General features: G+C 42.8%; 1 protein-coding gene across 4 annotated transcripts in view; it reads left to right on the forward strand.

Moving 5' to 3' along the window:
* Positions 1-24,530, forward strand: part of GFI1 (growth factor independent 1 transcriptional repressor) — a 59,828-nt gene that overhangs the window by 32,543 nt on the left and 2,755 nt on the right. The window contains exons 2-6 of one of the 4 annotated variants that reach the window (XM_068242607.1): positions 5,818-6,048; positions 8,430-8,588; positions 16,842-17,227; positions 17,696-17,833; positions 21,668-21,833. In XM_068242607.1, the coding sequence (XP_068098708.1) occupies positions 5,931-6,048; positions 8,430-8,588; positions 16,842-17,227; positions 17,696-17,833; positions 21,668-21,833 (967 nt within the window). In that variant the 5' untranslated portion in view covers positions 5,818-5,930. Of the gene's footprint in view, positions 1-5,785; positions 6,049-6,645; positions 6,718-6,968; positions 7,036-8,429; positions 8,589-16,841; positions 17,228-17,695; positions 17,834-21,667; positions 21,834-24,530 lie in introns of those variants that run through there. The other 3 variants (XM_068242608.1, XM_068242609.1, XM_068242610.1) reach the window with 3 other exon arrangements.

Here is a 24,530-nt window from a genome sequence, read left to right on the forward strand (position 1 = left end):
CCAGACAACATGTGCATTTACAGTGGCAGTGTAGCATACTTTAATTGTACTGTATGGTTGCATGACAACAGCTAACGCACTATGTGACTTTTCCTCACTGTTGCTTTGCTATCTTATCACAATGCAACCTGCATAGTGTGAAAGGATCCTTCTGCTACAGCAGCATAACAAAAGACCCTGCAAGGGATGCAGCTGCAGTTGGGCCCAGAAGCCGCAGGGGGCCCTGTGGGGTAAGAAGTTTCTTTTTCCTGTTCTGAAAGATTGACAACTAAGGGTGTGGAGAGAAAAACCTTTCTGATCTGTGCACATTTGTTATAATGACAGCATCTGCTCAGCCACTGATAAGAAATTGTACAAAGATTTGTAGACAGGCTCTATTCAGTGTGCAGCAGGCTTTTGTGTACAGCTACGCCCTGCCCCCTCCCCTAGTGCTGTGTACAGTAGTGATGCTTAAAGAGTCTGCAGAGCCAGTTCTGCTCAATCAGAGGTGGACAGAGTGAGTGTAACAAGCTGAGGCTGGGATCAAATTTGTCTGTCAGTTTTCTGTAAGCATTTTTTGCACACCACGTGTCTTTATGTGTGAAAACGTTTCATCACAGAAGCTAATGTAATTGATAGAGAAAATGCGTGCAGTGCTTCACTGCTGTTTTTATCTGCATGGGGAAAACAAAGTTACGCCCCTGTTCTGCTAAGTATACATGATTATATTTCCCATCGGATTGATAGGTAGAGTTGGGCCGAACGGTTCGCCTGCGAACGGTTCCATGCGAACTTCAGTGGTTCGCGGTCGCGTCCCGCAGGCGAACTTTTGCGGAAGTTCGGTTCGCCCCATAATGCACCATGAGGGTCAACTTTGACCCTCTACATCACAGTCAGCAGGCCCAGTGTAGCCAATTAGGCTACACTAGCCCCTGGAGCCACTCCCCCCCTAATACAAGGCAGGCAGCGGCGGCCATTACGCTCACTCGTGTGCCTGCGTTAGTGAGAGTAGGGCGAGCTGCTGCAGACTGTCTCTCATAGGGAAAGATTAGTTAGGCTTAGCTTGTTCCTGGCTGCATACCTGTTCTGTTCAGTACCTGCATACCTGTTCAGTGAACCTGTTCAGTGAACCTGCCACTGCATACCTGTTCTGTGAACCCACCACTGCATACCTGTTCTGTGAACCCACCACTGCATACCTGTACTGTGAACTCACCACTGCATACCTGTTCAGTGAACCCACCACTGCATACCTGTTCAGTGAACCCACCACTGCATACCTGTTCAGTGAACCCGCCACTGCATACCTGTTCTGTGAACCCGCCACTGCATACCTGTTCTGTGAACCCACCACTGCATACCTGTTCAGTGAACCCGCCACTGCATACTTGTTCTGTGAACCCGCCACTGCATACCTGTTCTGTGAACCCACCACTGCATACCTGTTCTGTGAACCCACCACTGCATACCTGTTCTGTGAACCTGCCACTGCATACCTGTTCTGTGAACCCACCACTGCATACCTGTTCAGTGAACCCGCCACTGCATACCTGTTCTGTGAACCCACCACTGCATACCTGTTCTGTGAACCCACCACTGCATACCCGTTCTGTGAACCCACCACTGCATACCTGTACTGTGAACTCACCACTGCATACCTGTTCAGTGAACCCACCACTGCATACCTGTTCAGTGAACCCACCACTGCATACCTGTTCAGTGAACCCGCCACTGCATACCTGTTCTGTGAACCCGCCACTGTATACCTGTTCTGTTCAGTGAACCCGCCACTGCATACCTGTTCTGTTCAGTGAACCCGCCACTGCATACCTGTTCTCGCCATGGTGCGCACCAGTTCAGCACGGCCGTCACTACACAAACAGCTGTTTGCGGTGCGTTACATGGAGAGTTTGGTGTGTCAGTGTGAAGCAGTACCTTAATTACACTACCTGATTGATGTATACACATGCAAGATGTTTTAAAGCACTTTAGGCCTGTCATTTAGCATTCAATGTGATTTCTGCTCTTAAAACTCTGCTTTGCGTCAAATCCAGATTTTTCCCGGGGACTTTTGGCATGTATCCCACTCCTCCACCTGGGGGTCCAGGTGTTAGACCTCTTGAAACATCTTTTCCATCACTTTTGTGGCCTGCATATTTTTTTTTTTTCAAAGTTCGCATCCTCATTGAAGTCTATGGCGGTTTGCGAACTTTTACGCGAACCGAACCTTACGCGGAAGTTCGCAAACCCGGTTCGCGAACCTAAAATCGGAGGTTCGGCCCCACTCTGTTGATAGGTAGTCTGATGGGAAGTTGTTGTGTGTACAAGTCCAAACTGCTCCCATCCAATCACGGGAACGATTTCCCCATGATAACTTTGTAAAATTGATCCTGTTATCGAATAGGAGAAAATCAGAGATGTCAGAAATAATCATCCGATTCCTGTCAATCGCACAGGAAATTGCATCGTGTTTATTAGCATTCTGGTTCTGAAAAGAACAATAGTTACATACAAAAATTTCATCAGCAGTTCAGAAACTTACTAAAGCAATGCTGTTCAGTTCTATACTTATAAAAAATAAAACCTAAAGCCGCATCTACACACGTAGATGCGGACGCGATGCTCCTTATCAATCGAGCCGCTGATGCGGCTCAGTTGATAAGATCCGACAGGACGGATCTTAGCACCGCCGATTCCCTGCTCGCTCCCCGCGAGGGGACAATGGCAGGGAATCGAGCGGCAGATAAGCGCGGCGGCGACGAGCGGGAATCGAACGGGTATTGATTCCCACGCACGCGCGCCGAGCGGGGACGCGGCGGGCACGCGGAAGAGGCGATCCGGCGGCTAATCGAGCCGCTGGATCGCCACAATCTCTCCCCGTGTAGACAGGGCTTAATGCTGAGTACACACGATTCAATTTCCTGTCCGATTGACATGTAATCTTACAGGAAGTTGTATCGTGTGTACATGTCCAAACTGCTCCCGGTGAATTTTCTGCTGATTACTTGGCAAAAACGATCCCTTTATCAATCAGAAACAGATTGGACATGTTGGAAATAATCAATAGATTCCCATCAATCGGACGAAAAATTAAATGTGTGCGCCTAGCATAGGAATCATGCATGGATCTCTAACAATAGATAGTATACTGCCCACAAATATTCACTTGGTTTGATTGAAGTTCATCTAATCAGGGGCTATGTACACTGCCATGCTGGTCCTGTAGTGCAGATAGCAGCCCTGTGATGATAGCTGCCCCATGCTGGGTGAATCAGGTTTCTGCCAGCGATTAGGAGCCTTGATTGGGGAAACCGAGGCTGGGTGATGCCTGTGATAATGGGCTGCTCTTCTCCATGTCTGCCATAGACAGACAGAGGCTGGATCACGTTTCCTGACTAATGATCTGCTCCAGCAACTTTCCATGTCCTGCAAACCAGTGACCCAGCATCAGCACCCGAAGTGGGTCAGTGATGCTGCAATGCTCAGAACAGTATATTGGGGGGGGGGGGGGGGGGGGGACACACACCATGAACCTCAATACAAATCTCTATTTATTATTCAATTTAGAACCTGGCTACAGCCTAGCATCAAGTATAAACCCGTACATTAACAATTATGTATTTTCACTGCGCCGACAATATATATATATATATATATATATATATATATATATATATATATATATATATATTTATATATATATATATATATATATATATATATATATATATATATATATATATATATATATATCATGCTCTATATTATTATTATTATTATTATTTTATAAGACGCCAACATATTATGTGGCGCTGTACAAGGTAAGAAAAACGACACTGGTATAATAGACAGTGTATATAGACACTTGTACATAATACGGAATTGGTAATTATAGTGACAGATATAACATGATGAATAAAATGTATAATAGATTGCAAGCTACAAAATGAATAACAAAGTCCAAGACACAAAAGGGTGAGAGAGCAATGCCGGTTTGGAGGGCTGGGCACTGGTAAAACAGAAATCTCCAGCTTTTATTGTATGAATCTGGTGCTGTGCTATGTTGGGATGCTGCACATTAGTGAAACAGGGTTGTAAATATTACATACATTGTGTTTTATGCAGGGCTGGTTTGGAAGGTACAGATCGGTGCAGCAGAAATCGTATAGATAGTGTATGAATCTTGTGCTGTGCTGTTTCTGCGTAGTGTTTATTAGTGAAGCAGTGATGCAAATATTGTATATATTGTTTCATGCAGTGCTGATTCGTATGCATTATGTGCAGTGCTGATTTGTATACCTTATGAGCAGTGCTGATTCGTATACATTATGTGCAGTGCTGATTCCTATACATTATGTGAAGTGCTGATTCCTATACATTTTGCGCAGTGCTGATCTGTATCCATTATGTGCAGTGCTGATTCGTATGCAGAATCTGCAGTACTGGTTCGTATGCAGAATGTGCAGTGCTGATTTGTACACTTTGGCCTCAATTCACTAAGCTTATCTCCTGTCTTTAATAACTGTTCTGAGCTGTTTTACAGTTATCACCATAGTGATAACTGTAGAAACAGCTCAGAAGAGTTATTAAAGACAGGAGATAAGCTTAGTGAATTGAGGCCATTATGTGCAGTGCTGATTTGGAGAGAATCGGTAGTATAGATAGTGTATGAAGCTGATGTTTTACTGTTTCTGGATAGTGCACACTAGTGCAGCAGTGATGTAAATATCGTATACATTATGTATAGTACTGATTTGTACTTATGCGCAGTGCTGATTTGTATACTTATGTTTAGTGCTGATTTGTATACGTTATGTGCAGTGCTGATTTGTATGTTTGCAGTGCTGATTCGTATACATTTTGTGCAGTGCTGATTAGTAGCTATTATGTGCAGTGCTGATTTGTATACATTATGAGCAGTGCTGATGTGTATACATTATGAGCTGATTTAAATTAATGTGCAGTGCTGATTTGTATTCATTATGTGCAGTGGTGATTCGTATACATTGTGTGCAGTGGTGATTCCTATACATTCTGTGCAGTGCTGATTTGTAAACATTCTGTGCAGTGCTGATTTGTACACATTCTGTGCAGTGCTGATTTGTACACATTCTGCGCAGTGCTGATTTGTATACATTCTGTGCAGTGGTGATTCCGATACATTCTGTGCAGTGCTGATTTGTACACATTCTGTGCAGTGCTGATTTGTATACATTATGTGCAGCACTGACTGTATACATACAGTAAATAAATAAATACAATAAATATGTCCCGTGCTGATTTGGAGAGCTCATGTCGGCAGTAATGTGTAGATAATGGATGAATCTCTCTTTCTCTCTGCATGGTGCACACCAGTAATGCTGTTTCTTAGGAAGTGTGTGCTGCTATTGCTCCACTGTCAGTATGGGGCACAGCCGCCTTACACAAGCGCTGGGGACTCTTATCTGGCTTTGCTGGTGTCCCAGCTCTTGCTCAAGTCCTCTGTCAGCAGCAAGCCGGCCTCCTGATGAAAGATAGGGGGGATTGAGTAACAGGCTTTGGGTAACACAATGTCACTCATTCTGAAGCTGGCGGGTGCCACTCCAGGTGGAGGGCGAGGAGGCTGCAGACCCCCATCCTGTGTAGGGTTACAGCTCAGGGGGGAGGATCCTAGTTAGGGGCATGTCTTGTCTATAGCCACCTGTCTGAATGCCACCTGGTGAATGCAGCTTCTAATCTCTATTGAACTTCAGAACTCCTCCCTGAACACGCCCACTGTGTGTAACCCCGCCCACCCCATACTTCTCAATCCCCAGGTCCTGTCTCATCCTCACCAATGGATGTCAAATCTCTGTCCAGTCAGCAGGCAAGATTTGGGAGTCCACAGATCTAGTGGCAGCTGCTCCTTGTGAGGCTGATCTGCTGGAAGCTGTACAGAGAGGTGAGAAGAGGAGCACCTGAGTCCCCCAGCCATGCCCAGGTCATTTCTGGTGAAGAGCAAGAAGGCTCACAGCTACCACCAGCCCAGGACCAGTGATGGAGAGGACTACAGGCTGCAGCAGGAGACGGTCCTGGCTCACATCTGCGCAGGTAGGAATCACAATGCAACATATCTGCTACATTGCCATAGGAATTATCCTCACCCTGTAATACCGAGAGCTATTGCCCACTGCACCAGATATACCACATGTCTGCTGTGTATATTGCTATAGGAATCCTCCTCATCCTATATACTGATAGCTATTACCCCCTGCACCAGGTATACCACATGTCTGCAGTGTATATTACTATAGAAATCATACTCATCCTTTTTACTGATAGCTGTTACCCACTGCACCAGGCATACTACATATATGCTGTATACATTGCTGTAGAACTCATACTCATCCTTTACACTAATAGCTGTTACCCACTGCACCAGGTATACTGCATATCTGCTGTATACATTGCTATAGAAATCGTACTCATCCTTTATACTGATAGCTGTCACCCCCTGCACTAGGTATACTAATGTATATATCTGTTTTGTACATTGCTGTAGAAATCATACTCACCCTGTATACTGATAGCTGTTAGTGTTACCCACTGCACCAGGTATAGTGCATATCTGCTGCGTACATGGCTATACGAACCCTCCTCACTCTATATACTGGCAGTTGTCACCCATTGACACCCCCTGCACCAGGTATTCAACATATATGCTGTCTACATTGCTATACAAACTCTCCTTATCGTATATACTTACACCCCCTGCACCAGGTAAACTACATATCTGCTGTGTACACTGCTATACAAACCCTCTTCACTCTAGCTATATAGTGACAGTTGTCACCCACTGGCACCCACTTACCAGGTAAAGCAGCGCTTCAATAGACAGATAGAGCTTTGGTCCGACACATCCATACCAGCAAAACGGTTTGAAATACAGTTATATTACATAAATGTTATAACTGCAGCAATATACTTAATCGATATAAACCAGAATCCAGTTTTGTTCTTTCACGCTGATTCATTTAAGGAGAATATTTACGTTTCTGAACCAACCATTCTATATGATCTTATATACATATTACAAAGGTAGAAGTTTAATCGACGAACTTAAAGCAAAACCTGGATAAATACACTTTGTACATCTTTAGAATGAGGCAATGACACTGCTGTGAGAAGCGTAACAAGATCACCATCTTACCTAATGTATCTGAACGAATGTAAACGTTTTGATAAACAACTGCATGTCACAGCGATACACAGATAAAAGTGTGATAATGTTGATGTAGTTACACATGGCGTAGAATAGTCGTTTGTTATTATTGTTTTTGTTGTTGTTGCTATTGTTGTTGATATTATTATTATTAGTAGTAGTAGTAGTAGTATTTGGAGTTATTTAAAGTGCAGTTATTGATACTTTGTATAATCTGCAGGGAATTAAATGGAAAATCAGTGTGTGTATAGGCTTCTTAGTTCCAATAATACGTTTATTAAAATCATCAGAAATATTGTTAATAGTCTGTAACGTTGCTTCTCACTTCAATGCCTTTATCCAATCAGGCGATATATTAGAATGATCTATATTTAATAGCGATCTCTAAACGTTTATAACCACCAGTATTTCGTTTAATTATGTAATTGTTACATCATCTCACCCGGGAAACCGCTAGAAAATGTAAGTTGTAATTAATAAGAAAACAAATAACATTGCGCAATGATTCTATTTGTATTCCATGTAGATTGCCAGGATGTAGGGATTGTGCGCTCACCAAGCCGCTCTACTTTTTATGTGACTGTACGATTCACATCGATGGGAGATCCCCCGATAATTGGGCGGGGGGGGGGGGGGGGATGTACGCAGCATGATATTTTTATCCTACTCAGGGAAATAATTTCTCACTTTAAAGAAGTTTTTATTTATTTTTTTATATACTTTCGTTTATCCTTTAATTTTAAATTTAACTTACAATTGTTTTTAAAGCATTTTTTTACTTTTCTGATCAGCAGATGGAATATTGGTTATAGGGGGCAGCCGTGATGTGCCAAGTGAGCACTTCTTAATAGCCAATCACATCTCTGCTTTCACCAGTTTACATAAGTGACAGCCATGAAATGCAACTGCTTATTGGCTGACAGCTGTCGACATTATTTATATCCTCGATGTTAGTGTAGAAAAAAAATCTATCTATCCATCCATCCATCCATCCATCCATCCATCCATCCTTCTATCTATCTATCTATCTATCTATCTATCTATCTATCTATCTATCTATCTATCTATCTATCATATCATATCATTTGAACATAAACAGCACCTTGAGGCATTGTTGAAAGCCAGATGAGGCGTATAGTGAAAATGTTACAGCTGTTTCTATTGACATGTTTGAGTCTGATGATTTGGAGGGCTGTGAGTGATCAGTTGTATTGCATGATACATATTTGTTACAGAGTCACTGATTGGTGTTCCCTGCTTCCCTCTGCAGAGAGTAAAGCAGTGGCGGAGGTGGAGGGCAGCTTCTCCCCCCTGTCCTCTGGAGAGGGGTCCTCGGACTCGGCCCCCAGCTGTGATGGCAGCACGTGTGACACCCCAGCGTCAGAAGTGGAGGACTACTGGAGACCCCCATCCCCCTCTGCCTCTCCAGGTATGACCCTCACACCCTCACGTCACTAACTGATCAATGACATTACACAACGTCATGTTACCCAACTGCTGCATTATCACCTATTATTCACAATCACAACCAGCTCCCCCTATGTGCAATCAATAAATACACACAACTAAAGTCAAGCAAAAAGCAACCCAGCATACCAGCATATTGTGAAGAGCTTGTCTGTTGCAGCCACTGTTCTCTGCTCGATTGTTTGTCGCTCAAAATATCCGATTCCTGTGATTAACCGATATCCTCCATCTGGCTCCATCCATGAAATTAGTTGAATCTACATGATATCAGATAGATTTAATCGGTCAAGCCCACTGGGACACACTCAATTCTCTCTGAATTTGATAAAATGATCAAATTGAATAGTCGATTGTACAGCAAGATCGCTAGATGTATGGCCATGATGGAATGATCAATCATTAGAAAATGTTCAACGTATCTCCATAATCAACAAGCGATTGTTTCATGTTCAACTTCAGTCCATTGTTCTAGAACGATCTAAAGCAATTCATGTCAGATGCTAGCATTTCTATACCACATAATAACCTGTGCAATATTTTAATACACCATCATCCATTCAGCTCAATCACAGCAATCCAAAAATACACACAGTAAAAAGAAATCACAATAACCTCATGATCCTGATGCAAATTATCTCTATATCCCAAATCTTGTCGCAGAACATACATACATGTAAAAACGAATGGAAATGCAACTGAAACTAACGATCCCTAAAAAAGACCAGCATCTGTAAGAAACAGCGTACAGATAAAGATACAGTGGAAATTAATTTAAAGGGAAACATTGATAAATATTTCTGCTTAACTAGAAATAGAGTGTTTTTGGGGGGTCAAGAGGTGCTCTTTAAAGTGGACCTGAACTCTTGCACATGACAGTAGGGAAACAGCGAGAAATGCACCCTGTATGTATTTAGAGAGTTTAGCTTGTCTAATCTTCCCTTATTTCTCTCTAATCACAAGTTGTAATTTGATATCTCTCCCCTGTGCCACCTGACTGTCACGGCAGATAAGTTCATTTGAAAGCACAGAATGTTAACAATCTGTCTGCTTCCACGAAAGCAGGAAGTGTAAACACTGGAGATTTACTGTAGGATTTGTATCAGCTGTAACAAAGAAAAGTTATTATGCTATTGCTATCTTTTAGAGCAGAGAGGAAGTTCTGAGTTCAGGTCCGCTTTCATTTTCTTTTTTTTTTCTTTTACTATAGGTTATTCCCAGCTGGTATAGGAATTGCTATAATGGTAAAATACCCAATTATGCCCCATAGTAGATTTATTTCTAGGTAGAAGGTAATCAAATAATGCTGTTGCTTGCCAGCTTCTAATGTAGGATAGCATCATATCAGCTGATCGTGACGGGTGACATATTAGCGAGTCTCACCCAAATAGTGACCAGCTGAGTTCAGCCTATAATCGTTTTACAATAAATGTCAGTTTGATGTTTCAGTTAGTTAAACGCTACACTGTGTCACAAATTGTCTGTGATGTCACTCACTGCTCTGCCAGTTGGTTATATAACGAAAGATGGTTGGTGTTGGTGATAATGGCAATAATGCTGTAATGGATGCAAAGCTGGCATAGTCCGGTGTGGTGTCTTGTTATAAAATAAAATCCATCAATATCAACATCCATTTCCTGCTGGGAAATGTAACTATTATGCAAGCAACCATAAAGCATAATAGTAAAATGAGCTCAGGTCAGGTAATTACAGGGAGGCTGTACAGATCCTGATGTGTGACTGCTGCCACCATGTTGCAATGCCAGCGTTTCCTGTGCTACCAGCGGCGATTGCCACGATGCAGTGTGATAGATCTGCAGTTATCAGGGGTACCGGTGCTTTCATGTAGCTTTGTGTCCAGTCTCATTATGTACAATTACTTTATTCCGTTTGCTTATTATGCTGTTTCCAAGTACTGCAATTCTACAACGGAGGTTCCAATATTCATTTTGGGTGAAATAAGGCTGCACTACTTGCACTGGATTTGGATTGGAGAGTGACCTTTTCCAGAACAGGAGCATCTGCGGTCTATGGAGTATAATGATTCCCATTGCTGCACTGTTTTCTTTTCCTCTGTAGCAATAGACTTGCACTTGCCTGCACAGATCACACTGTAAAACGTTTGACAGGTGCTGCTGTATTACCTACCTGTGCAGATCACACTGTAACACGACTGACATGTGCTGCTGTATTACCTGCCTGCACAGATCACACTGCAAAACGTCTGACAGGTGCTGCTGTATTACCTGCCTGCACAGATCACACTGCAAAACGTCTGACAGATGCTGCTGTATTACCTGCCTACACAGATCACACTGTAACATGACTGACGTGCTGCTGTATTACCTGCCTGTACAGATCACACTCTAACACGACTGACACGCTGCTGTATTACCCTCTGCACAGATCACACTGCAAAACGTCTGACAGGTGCTGCTGTATTACCTGCCTGCACAGATCACACTGTAACATGACTGACAGGTGCTGCTGTATTACCTGCCTGCACAGATCACACTGCAGCATAACTGAGGTGCTGCTGTTGTATTACCACCTGCACAGATCACACTGCAACACACTGTCATGCCGCTGTATTACCCTCCACACAGATCACACTGCTGCATAACTGAGGTGCTGCTGTATTACCCTCTGCACAGATCACACTGCAACATGACTGCTGCAGTGTAACCCTCTGCACAGATCACACTGCAACATGACTGGCGTGCTGCTGTATTACCCTCTGCACAGATCACACTGCAACACACTGAGGTGCTGCTGTATTTACCCTCTGCACAGATCACACTGTAACACAACTGAGGTGCTGCTGTATTACCCTCTACACAGATCACACTGCAACATAATTGACAGGCGCTGCTGCATTACCCCCTGCACAGATCACACTGCTACACTGTTGACAGGTGCTGCTGCATTACCTGCCTGCGCACATCACACAACTACAACATGACTGACAGGTGCTGCTGCGTTACCTGCCTGTGTAGATTACACTGTCACATGACTTCACCTGGGTAGCTGAACTGTGTGCTCAGCAAGCAGTTGCCAGGCAGTAGTGAGCAGTTACCAGGCAGCAGCAAGCAGTTGTGAGAGTTTGACAGTCTTTTCACTGCCTATCAACTGCTTGCGTGAAAGGGTCCTAAATGATAGACACACAGTGGGATCTTTATCCAACCTATGTAAGTAAAAGACACACTGATACACTACTTCATGGTAGGATCTACCCACACTATTGTTTCCATTTTCTCCTTACATAACATTAGTTCCACTTTTCTGCAAAATTGGGCAAGATTTATTTTGTCAAGCAGAAAATGCTAAGTTTCTATTTGAGTTGCATGTTAAAGGCGACGTTCACAGTGGGGGTTGTTGTGGTGCGTTGTGTTGGACATCACTAATGTGATGCAATTATATTGTAATGGTACATTCACACTGGCATGTATGTTAGCAGTAAGTGCAGTGGAAATCATTGTTATATTGTGGAGTATGCAGTGAGGTACCGCATAACCTGTGTGTTAACAGTGGCAGTGAAGCATACTTTGTATGTACTGTATGCTTCACTGTATGCATTGCACTGCAAATACAACACGTGATGTGACTTTTCCCTCTGTGCTGCATTGCGTTCCTGGTTATGCAAAGCCACACTGTGAATATAGCCAAAGGCTCCCCCCAGCCAGTGGCGTAGATAAGGAGCTGTGGGCCCCGATGCAAGTTTTACAATGGGGCCCCCGAAGCACTCTATACATAACAATTGATACGGCGCACCAAAACCTGCCAATGGCAACTACAGTGTCAGAGGTGCAAGAAGGGGATGGGGAACAGTTTGTTAATGATTACTACTGTTCAAAGTATCTGTAGAAGTGATTATTATGAGCACAGGACCAATAGAGAGCTAATACTGCAGTTGAGAGAGGGCCACTCTGGGCCTCTCTGGCCCAAGGGCCCCGATGCGGTCGCTACCTCTGCACCCCCTATTGCTACGCCCCTGCCCCCAGCTGCCAACACTGCATGTTATTCCATGGGCAGGATTTGAGCTCAGTGGTACTGCGTAGAAGATTTGGTGCAGGGAAAACTTCCTGCATACAAGAGAGTCAGTCTCACAGTAAAAGCTTGATGGACTTCAAATATCATCACTGCTATACAGGATCTCCTCTCTGCATTGCTCTGAATCATCAGCTGTTCAAAGTTATCCCAGGGCAGCCCCTCTATCAAGTGTGCACCTCTAAATAAGTAAACAGAGAAAGAAAAAATAGCATCAAAATAAAGTAATGTGTTACTGGTGTCCTATTAACTCTGATGGAGCCGCTGCTATGATGCTGGCATCACATTTTCCCCTAAGTGGTTTCAGGGGTACCGGGAAACTGTATTAGGGGTAAAACCCTAGATCACCAGGGACGCCATATGGGGGAGGCTAACTGTATAGGGGAGACAGGGGTGTCACTGGACACCAAAGGGACTGTATAGGGGAGGGTGGGGGCTACTAAACATCAGGGAACTGTATAGCGGAGGGAAGACCACTAGACACCAGGGAACTGTATAGTGGAGGGAGGACAACTAGACACCAGGGAACTGTACAGGAGAGGTAGGGGGGCCATTAGACACCAGGGAACTTTATAAGGGAGGAAATGGCCACTAGACATTGGAGGTTGAGCCTCGATTTGGTCCCAGTGTTAAATTTTGGTCCACTTTGTATTTGAGTTGGACACCCCTGCCATAGAGGGTCTGTTATAAGTGATCAGTATTAAATAATGGGCAATACACAGTTGTGTTGTTTAATCTCTGGACAATTCACTTCTAAACATTGCTCTGTAAAGTGGTCACTTATGAATGAAACTAAAAACAATAATTTGAACAAAAGAATGGAAACAAATAATATAAGTATCTCTGCTTGGGAAAACCCCACATTTAGAAAGCACATAAACATTCCTGGCCTTTACAGGATGATCACAGAGACTGGATGCGCAACACCGACTTCTTGGTTTTACCATAGCAGTGTATTGCCATTTAGCAATCTAACAGCAGGGATTGGATCAGTGACATATTTATTATTCTGAATTGTTGAATTTGATTGGTCAATTGTCAATCTGCAAAGAAGTGCAAAAAATCCTCTATAATAATCCCCCTATGTCTAGGCGTCCCTGTGTGTATGCATGTCCGTGCTTTGCGCTACTGCGCATGTGCCACAGCCTTGGGACAGGGAGCAGTAGGGGCTTAGAGGCCGGCCAAGCTGTGTGTCCGCGGTCACAGGGGAGGGAGGGGAGGATTCCAACACAGACCTAGATCCGTTTTTAAAATGGCTTAGGTCTACTAGTAGCATAATATTTCCATTATGCCAGAATTATTAGGTAGTCTGTTTAAAAAACATACAAAGGAAATCGTATGTTTTTTTCCAAATTCCTGCAAATGCATTGCGATTTCCATTCAGTAGAGTACATGGAAATCACAAGCATATTGGGAAGAATCGCATTGAAGCGCAAGTCCTTGTGTTGCATTTCCCACAGTAGGAATGTAGGGAAGGGGCCTAATACAGTAACAATACATCTACATCCCTTATGCCTAATACACGCAATGAGATTTTCTGGCAGATGTACTGCCAGTTCCACTATTTCCAGCATGTTCGATCTGATTCCTGATCGATTTTCCATTTACTTCTATGGAAAAATTGATCGGAAATCAGATTGGACATGCTGGAAATAGTCGATCTGTCAGTAAATCTGCCAGAAAATCTCATTGTGTGTATTATGCTGGAAATACACGGTTCGTTTTTGAAGCAGATAGATGGTTAGATAGATAATTTCCGGCATGTCCGATCTCCCGTTTGATCCATTTGCCGCTTGATTCCTGATAGAAGTGAATGGAAAAACATAAGAGAAACAAGCGGAAGATAAGAGAATTGACTGCAGAATCGAACGGCAAAAACGAACCGTGTTTTCCCAGCATTAGGCATTACACAGTGATACAGTAACAATCCATCTATTTTCCTAACACAGTGATACAGTAACAACACATGTATAGCCCTAACACAGTGATACAGTAACAACACATGTATAGCCCTAACACAGTGATACAGTAACAACACATGTATAGCCCTAACACAGTGATACAGTAACAACACATGTATAGCCCTAACACAGTGATACAGTAACAACACATGTATAGCCCTAACACAGTAATACAGTAACAATACATGTATAGCCCTAACACAGTGATACAGTAACAACACATGTATAGCCCTAACACAGTGATACAGTAACAACACATGTATAGCCCTAACACAGTAATACAGTAACAACACATGTATAGCCCTAACACAGTGATACAGTAACAACACATGTATAGCCCTAACACAGTAATACAGTAACAATACATGTATAGCCCTAACACAGTGATACAGTAACAACACATGTATAGCCCTAACACAGTGATACAGTAACAACACATGTATAGCCCTAACACAGTGATACAGTAACAACACATGTATAGCCCTAACACAGTGATACAGTAACAACACATGTATAGCCCTAACACAGTAATACAGTAACAATACATGTATAGCCCTAACACAGTGATACAGTAACAATACATGTATAGCCCTAACACAGTAATATAGTAACACTAGTTAAACATCCCTAACAAAGTGATACAGTAACAATACATGTACAGCCATAATACACGGTAATACAGTAACAATACATCAATAACTCAAACATAGTAAAGGGGCCCATACACTGGTCCATTTCAGCCATTGATCGACGGCTGATTTGACCGTTCTGATCGGATCGGCTAGAAATCGATGCAGCAGAAAGCACGATTGATCGATTTCTGGCCAATTTCGATCGATTTGCTTGATCGGTCCGGATGGAAAATCTGGGTCGATAAGCTGCTGGCAGCAGATCGATGGCACATAGAGTTGCATTGGATTGAATGGTGCAAAACTGCATTTTGATCGATTTCCAATAGATTTAATTCTGAATAGATTTAATTATGAATTAAATCTAGATTTAATTCAGATTTAATTCTGAAATCTATGGGAAATCTGTTCATGGATCCAGATAGATTCCTCTCAGATTCGACCTGACAGGCATCTGACAGGAATGTACTGTATGGGCTCATTCACACTACAGAGCGCATAAACGAACGCGATTTCGTGCATGCGTTGCCATTGTGCGGCCAACGCACAGAATACAGGTTGTGGTGCGCTAGGATCGCAGACGTTGGCAGCCAACCCATCAGGAGAATGTGTGTGTTGTGCGATTAGATGTTCCCAGAAGCGTTACATCGTATTACATCGTAACGCATGGGAACGCACACCTCTAATGTGAATGGTAACATGAAAGTTTATGGACTTTCATGTTGCTATGTAGATCGTACACTATGTGCGTTGCGTCACAATTGATATATTATGCTCGAATCTGCTGCTAATCTATAAGTGTATGGGTACCTTAATACAGTAACAATACATCAATAGCTCAAACACAGTAATACAGTAGCAATACTATACATGTACAGCCCTAACACAGTAACAATACATCTACAGCCTAACGCAGTAACAACGCATCTACCTGTTAGCTTATTAACATGCTAGTGGATGGATTTATTTTGCAGTTATTGGATGCCTATCAGTTTGATAGGAGATTTATATAGGGACAGAGACGAAATCTAACCCTTTGGAGCTCTATTCAAAAGTAAAACAAGTGTTTTGTCTAGCTTAATAGTTGACATACTGTAGAGCAAGTTTACCCATAGGACTTTATCCTTGTATAACAGAAGCAACACATTTACATATATTTATTGAAAGTCATTCACTGTGCCAGAGAGGTTTAGGCCTTGAACCCACTACAAATCGCTATCGCTAATCGCAATCGCTAGTGTTTTGTATGAGTGGTTTGTAAGCGATTTCATGAGCGATTGCGGTAGCATTTTTAAAAAGTGTCAGCTTTTTGCCAGCGATTGTGTAGCAATTAGCATTTCAAATTCTGATTGGTCCTTTCGATCGGGATTCGATTTGATGCAATTCGATTTGCCATTGTTTTGCACTGGCAAATCTAACTGAATCGAATCCCGATCGGACATGTCGGGTTTAATCAAATCGTAAATAGAATCGAATCGTACAAAGAATCGTATCGTGTAGATTGGGCTTAAATCTCACAAAATGAATCTGTTGTAGTTGTAAACTAAACTTATTCTAAACGTGTTTCTGCTTTCTCCCCAGCCTCAGAAAGATCCGCTTGTCCATCCCTGGAAGATTCTCCACCTTTCCCAATGTCTTTCAAGCCTTACACATGGGGCAGCTTGGCCAACTCTGAGCTACGGCAGCTGGTGCAGAACTACAGGACGTCAGGACTGGAAAGGAGCTCGTCCTTAGGCCTGTATGGAGACAGAGACCCTCCTGGTCATCCACCACCTCTCTACAGCTCAGAAAGAGGTGTTCATGGATTGTATGGGGACTATGCACAAAGTGTAACCTGCTACGGAGAGTCCCGCTCTGCTCCTGTATTATATGGAGAGAAGACACAAGGCATTAAGGTGGAATCGGACCTTCTGTGTACACGGCTGCTGCTTAACACTGGCTCCTACAAATGTCTCAAGTGTAGCAAGGTATGTATACACAGGTTAAAATCAAGTATATATAAGTGGGTCCAAATGCTTGCACAGCACACAATGAAAATTCTTTATTCTACGTATAAATGCTGAATAAATTCACTTCTATGCGTTCTGAGTTTTTTTATCCAGATCAAAGTGTCTAAATAATTCTTATCACCAGCTGGAAATAGACTGCAGAAGCTCTGCCTAGGCAGCTCTTCCCATCCAGTAAACACTGAGGCTTAACCCTTTCAGTGCTCCCTGCAAAGTGAAACCAAGTTAAAACTTCAGCGTTTTTTTAGCATTTCCATTAACTGTAATAAATATTTTTTCTCCATAATGGTTATCATGCTGCCGCTATTCTTTCAGAGCAGAGAGGAAGTTCTGAGTTTAGTTCTACTTTAAACTACTTTTGGGCAAATACAGAGAAATATAGAGACTTGTTTGATATTTACCCTCTCCATTTGTGTTACTTCTCCACAGGTCTTCTCCACCCCTCACGGACTGGAGGTCCATGTACGCAGGTCACACAGCGGCACAAGGCCATTCGCTTGTGAGATGTGTGGCAAGACCTTCGGACATGCTGTCAGCTTGGAGCAACATAAGGCCGTCCACTCTCAGGTATGGCTAGAGAGATAAATGCAGTGTTCACTGAACTGCTTAATACAAATCCAGAGTACTTGCTTGCAATGATTGTTGGGGCTCATCTATTTCCTTGTCACATGTTGGTGATTGTTAGGGATAGACAGTGAGATGCAAATATTTTGGCTTTGTGTGCAAATTTAATAAAGCTTTGAATTGGCCCAGTCAACTAAACTTCCTGTTAGCTTTGATTCCAATTCCACGCCACATACAATTTGGATTACATGTGTTTACAAGCATCCCTAGTGGCTGATGACTCCCTATCTGCTCCCCAAGATTTGCATTTCATTCCCCCTTTAGCCACAAGGGCGCTGCTGCAGTGACACAATCCACATAGCAGGGAAAGGGGGGGTTTGGAGGGAGATATCAGCTTTGTCCATTAAAGCCACATTTTCTCACTTGCTGAAAGACATTGCAATGCCATCCACTAAAGAGGAGTGGCTTCAGCAAGCAAAGAAGTCTCTCACTTGCTCCTCCTACATGGTGGGCTATGTTACTGCATGGGCCACATGAATAAATGGGAGTGAGCAGGTGACCTTGGGCACTGTTGAGAAGAAAATGAACACTGGTGAATCTGTGCAACAAGTGCTTTGAACTTTATTTTGTACAATAGTCCACTCATTAAAAAAAAAAAAAAAAAAAAAAAAAAAAAAAAAAAAAAGGTAAATACATTGCAGTGTATAATTTAGAAACATGTAAATGCATAATTAATATGTTCCCCTGGACTGAGGCTTTAAAGTGAAGCCATAGATAGGGTTTTCGGTATATTTGTGAACTTTAGCAGCTAGGATTGGTCAATGAGATACAAATACTTCATGCAGGATTATGCAAATTTATGCAGGCTTGAAAATGGGCCAATGGTATTCCACCTTGGTGAGATTAAAATTGTCCCTTTTCAAGCTGCATACATTTGCATACAAAATTTGCATAATCCTACATGAACTCTGATTATCCCTACTAGCAAGTTAATTTAAAAATCTTATCAGTCTGTGACATTTTGTTTTATAGTCTAGTACAGTTTGCAAATTGATATATCCATGCTTGCCCATAGGATTTGAAGTTTTAGCCTCCAGCCTTGTGGTGTGCTATACTGTGGTAATTGTTCACCACTCATCTCTCCCAGTGTATTTTGTAATAGTGTATATATACCTTTGACAGTCCCAATCCCATTGGGCGAAATCGCTGAACTGTACAAATGCACAGTCAGCTGTATAGCTTAAGACCCTCTCTGTTGCTATATGGGGGGTGGGATGGGGTGGAGGGGATGTCAGAGGGAGGGACCACAGAGCGGCATGTACGAAACCTCATGTGGCGGGTGGGGGAGCGGTGTGCACAAGGAAGTTGGCCGTCGATCGGATAGCTTGCAGGACGGCGGTCAGGCATTGGGGGCTACTGTACACAGGCCTGATTATCTGCTAAAGTGGTTGTTATTGGCCGCCTCAGCTGACTTTGATCACATGTACGTAGCTTAAGGGGCTGATATCTTATCTCAGCTGTTGTTGATGAGGGTGGAAGAATGATTACAGTGAAATACAGATGCCATTCTATAAAGGCTAATACACACCTACCAACAATCTGTCCAACTATCTTCCAAATTTGTCTGTTGGAAGATAAGTTGGGCGTGTGTATGGCTGACAAACAACCAGATGACCAACTGATAACAGGTTGTTTGCCAGATCAAACTGGAGGATCAATTTGACCAACTATCGGACAGGTTGGAACGTGTGTACAAGTCTTTTGGACATGCATTTAGCTTGCACGCATAGTATTTAAGCGACTTGGTTGTTTAGTTGGTTGGCGTGTATTTACGTACTTGTCTGATAAACAACTTGTTGTGTGGTTGGTCATGTTGTGCGGTTGGTTGTGCATTAAGTTGGACGCGTGTATGAGCCTTTAGGCTGGATTCACGTTTGTCTGTTTTCCTGTGTATTTTCTGCAGAGAAAAACAGAGAACCAATGTTAATCTATGGGCTGGTTCAAACTTGAATGCTTTTTTACATGCAGAAAAACAACTCAGAGCGATGCAGCACTGTTAGAAAACTCATGCAGAAAAACACGCAAACAAACTGTGAATCTAGCCTAAAATGTAATATGACCACAGAAATATGGAACAGAAAGCAATTTAACAATGTGTTGCCTCACCATTTATTATTAAGACAAACAGTACAGCAATAGCTCAAATCAGTCCTCACAAGTATAGCTTCCCTTTTCATTTGAAAGTTCAACTGTGTTTTTGAGTAACATATCTGAGAACAAATATGAGGTAATAAAAAACAAATATGAGGTTTTGCATATGAACAGAAATATGTATTTTTTATGTAAAATGTTTATTAAAATACATAAATTTTTTCCTTTGACTGCTTGTGTCAGTGTGCTAAGATACAGAATGGGCCTCTTTAGGGCTGGTTCAGACGGGCGTTTTTGTGGCGTTTAACGCAGCGTTTCAGACGCAGCTTTTTTTGGGATCTACTGCCATCCCATGCAAGTGAATGGGAGCGTTTAGAGCTGGCTTTTGCAGGCTTTCATGAAAGCCTGGCAGTAGATCCCAGCGTTGCGTCTAGTCTCAAAAGCAACATGCTGCTTTCAGAGGCACTAAACGCGAGGAAACAATAGCAGAGACCAAAACTGCTAGCCTTGAACGCTTTTCAAAAGCTTTCAAAAGCTAGCTTTTAAACGCTGGCATTTGAACGCAATGCCAAGCAAAAGCTCAGCAGACGCCCGTGTGAACCAGCCCTTAAGCAAACACAACAGTCCTCTGAATGCTCCACAGTCCGGACCACCACAGGTCAGAGGCTACCAGGGAAAGTGCTGGCAATAATCAGTAGATTTGTGGGAAGAATGAAGCAGTCCCAATCAAGCACTCTGCACCGCCCATTTATGTAAATGAACACATGCCCAGGCCAATTATTTTGAAGAGCAGCCACTGGCGTAATAACAATTTATGGGGCCCCCGCAGCGAAACTTTGATAGGGCCCCCCACGGTTCACAGCCATTCCCTTTCCTCCCCTTGGTGCCCTTCATGGCCTTGGGGCCCATCCCACAAGAGTCATACAAGTGTGGCCACCATCATCTTCACACCCATAACAAGTGTAGCCACAAAACACCTGATCTGAAGTATAGTCCCCGGCATCGAAAGGGAAGGATTGTAGTTGGGGCCTTTCACAGCTCTGGGCCCCTCTGCGGTCGCAGGTGCGGTTCCCCTCTGGTTATGCCCCTGAAAGCAGCTATTCATAAAATATATATACATAAAATAGAAGGAAAAGTCCAGCAAACTAGTAGAAAAGAACAATACAGTCCTACCATAAAGGTGAGGTGGATGGCAGCGGGTGCAGGGTGTGATTTGAGCCGTTTCGCTTGCCCACCGGTGGTCGAGCCTCAGAAGAAGCACCGCCATGTGAAACGACTGTTAGGCTGCCCGAATCACGCCCTGCACCCACTGCCATCCACCTTACCTTCATGGCAGAACTGTATTGTTCTTTTCTACTGGTTTGCTGTCTGCACGCACTTGAACACAGTCTGCATTGAATTAAAACGGAATTAAGCTCACCGCAGTGCTGGACTTTTCCTTGAATTTGATGTATAGGTATGATTGTTCCCTCCTTAGCTGCATTGTGTTACTAGTTATATAAAAACAACTTTGCACAGGAATACAGATTAGGCAATCTCACTGCTCACTATAAAATTGTGTAATTTCATCTCCCTCTAATGCCTTTCTGTCCAAATAAAACTGTGTGTAACATTCTATCTGCTGTTCTGTACGTATGTGCCCTATGTGTGGGATTCTTTTACATGTATCCATTTTTTGTACTCCAGGAGAGAAGCTTTGATTGTAAAATCTGTGGCAAAAGCTTTAAGAGGTCGTCTACGCTCTCCACACATCTGCTTATCCACTCAGACACAAGGCCGTACCCCTGCCAGTACTGCGGCAAGCGCTTCCACCAGAAGTCAGACATGAAGAAGCACACATTCATACACACAGGTGAGTCATCCTCACGCCATTGTTTATAGGGTGGTATATGCTTGTGAGCTGAAATTCATTTTTTTTTTTTTTTTTTTTTTTTAAGTACAATCAGTTAAGTTATACTGGATCCTCTTTCTAAAGCTAGCAGCATCACTAGATGATGTGACAGAAGCAGCAATAGTAGCAATGCATGTCCAAGGTCGGATTTATACTTTTTCCGCCCCGTAGGCTAAGTGTGTTGGGGCTCCCCTTTCAAGTGCAGCAGTGCCCCTCCCATTCTATGTGCCCCTCCCTCTTCCATGTGTATCATCCCTGTACTGCAGCCTCTCTCTTTTATGTACGGATCTCTTGAGCATTAGCTTCCCTTTCTTATGTGCTGTTCCCCATTTCCAGCCTTCTCTTTCATATGTAGAAACCCCGATTTCATGTCCAGGTGCCTCCTTGGGCTTCAGCCACCCAAGTCCAGTGCCTTTGTGGCCTTTCCAGAAACCCCGCCCTGTGCATGTCACAGCAACAGCAGTATGGCTAGGCTACATACACACTTGAGATAAAAGTCTTTGGAAAAGGCAAGATCACAGACCAATTTTACCCCATTCCATGTAGTATGAGAGCATACTCTACACAGTCTATTCTATTGAGCTGAACTCCCCATCACATAAAAATCTTTGCAAGATGCTGAACACAAAGATGCTTTACACATTCAACAGATCAGTATCTGCAAAAGATCAGTTCCTGAAAAAGATCAGTTTTTGCAAAATGCATTCATAGTCTATGATATCTGCAGATCCTCATACACACCTTGTTTAACAGACATTCATCTGCATATCTGACAATCATCTGCAGATCTGAAGATCCATCCTGGTGGATCTGATCTGCAGATGATTGTCTGTTAAACAAGGTGTGTATGAGGATCTGCAGATATAGACTATGAATGCATTTTGTAAGAACGGATCTTTTGCAGGAACAGATCTTTTGCAGATACTGATCTGTTGAATGTGTACAGCATCTTTGTGTCCAGCATCTTGCAAAGGTTTTTATCTGATGGGGAGTTCAGCTCAATAGAATAGCCTGTGTAGAGTATGGCTCTCATACTACATGGAAGGGGGTAAAACTGGTCTGTGATCTTGCCTTTTCCAAAGACTTTTATCTCAAGTGTGTATGTAGCCTAGGAGTGAATGTAGCAGGAGCCGAAGAAGATTAAAGGTGGGTATACACATCAGATAAAAGTATTTGGAAAATGAAAGATCACAGACCAGTTTTACCCCCTTCCATGTAGTATGAGAGCCATCCCTATAGTCTATTCTATGGAGCTGAACTCCCCATCAGATAAAAATCTTTGCAAGGTGCTGCACACAAAGATGCTCACACAAAGATGCTGCATACATGCAACAGATCAGTTCCTGCAAAAGATCTATTCCTGCAAATTGCATTCATAGTCTATGATATCTGCAGATCCTCATACACACCTTAGTTAACTGACATTCATCTACAGATCTGACAATTATCTGCAGATCTGAAGATGCATCCTGGTGGATCTGATCTGCAGATGATTGTCCGTTAAACAAGGTGTGTATGAGATCTGCAGATATCGTAGACTGTGAATGCATTTTGCAGGAACTGATCTTTTGCAGGAACTGATCTTTTGCAGGAACTGATCATTCGCATGTGTACAGCTTCTTTGTGTACAGCATCTTGCAAAGTTTTTTATCTGATGGGGAGTTCTGCTCCATAGAATAGACTGTGTGTAGAGTATGCTCTCATACTACATGGAAGGGGGTAAAATTGGTCTGTGATCTTTCATTTTCCACAGACTTTTTATCTGATGTGTGTACTCGCCTTTTTGTAGAAGTAGTAGCAGCAGCAGCAGCAGTAGTAGTAATACCAGTATTAGCTGCAGCAGTAAAAGATTCAATAGTAGTAGTATTAGTAGTGGCAGCAGTAAAAGATTCAGTAGTAGAATTAGTAGTGGCAACAATAGCAGCAGTAGTGTTAGTAGCAGTAGATGGAGCAGCAGTAAGAGATTCAGTAGTAGTAGCAGCAGCAGCAGTAGCAGTTGCAGTATTAGCAACAATTGTGGAAGCTGTAGCAATAGCTTCAGTAGTAGAGTTAGCAGAACACCAGCAGTTGTAGAGCAGCAATAGCATAGTAGGTATAGGAGAAGTAGCAGTCAGCTGGGGAAATGGCATACAATTTGAAGTATATACAGAAAGCATGAAGGAGACCTATACCATTAAATGCATGGACTTGCTTTGCTGGCTTCTCCATGTCCTATAAATGTAGTAAAGCAAGAAGAGGTGTAGCTAAAATTGAGGAACATTCCCCTTGGAGTGATTCAGTACAATCGAGGTCCCCAGTGTTGACACAGCAAAACAATCTATAATATCACTGCTTCATGTAAAGATAAGTGTTGCTCAGAAGCAGCAGTTGTATTATAGTAAATCTCACCACAATCTTCTTATGCTTTCTGTAAAGAGTCTAGCATTTCTCTGAAAATGTTATTTTACAGGATAATATCTCACGTGAATAGTGTGAGCTCTGTGGCTGCTCAATAGGAACAGAGCTTGTCATCACGCTGCCAATGTCTACACTGTACACACAATAGCTGTAGAGAGATTTGCCTTCAATACCAGCATCTGTTTATGAGCTGAATCCTAGCAATCCAATCGGTGTCCCTTTATGGCGATCCACCCAGTGTTTACTCATAAGGGGTGCTCA

The sequence above is a fragment of the Hyperolius riggenbachi genome, chromosome 6 (assembly GCF_040937935.1).
Source record: "Hyperolius riggenbachi isolate aHypRig1 chromosome 6, aHypRig1.pri, whole genome shotgun sequence".
Classification (NCBI taxonomy): Eukaryota; Metazoa; Chordata; class Amphibia; order Anura; family Hyperoliidae; genus Hyperolius; species Hyperolius riggenbachi.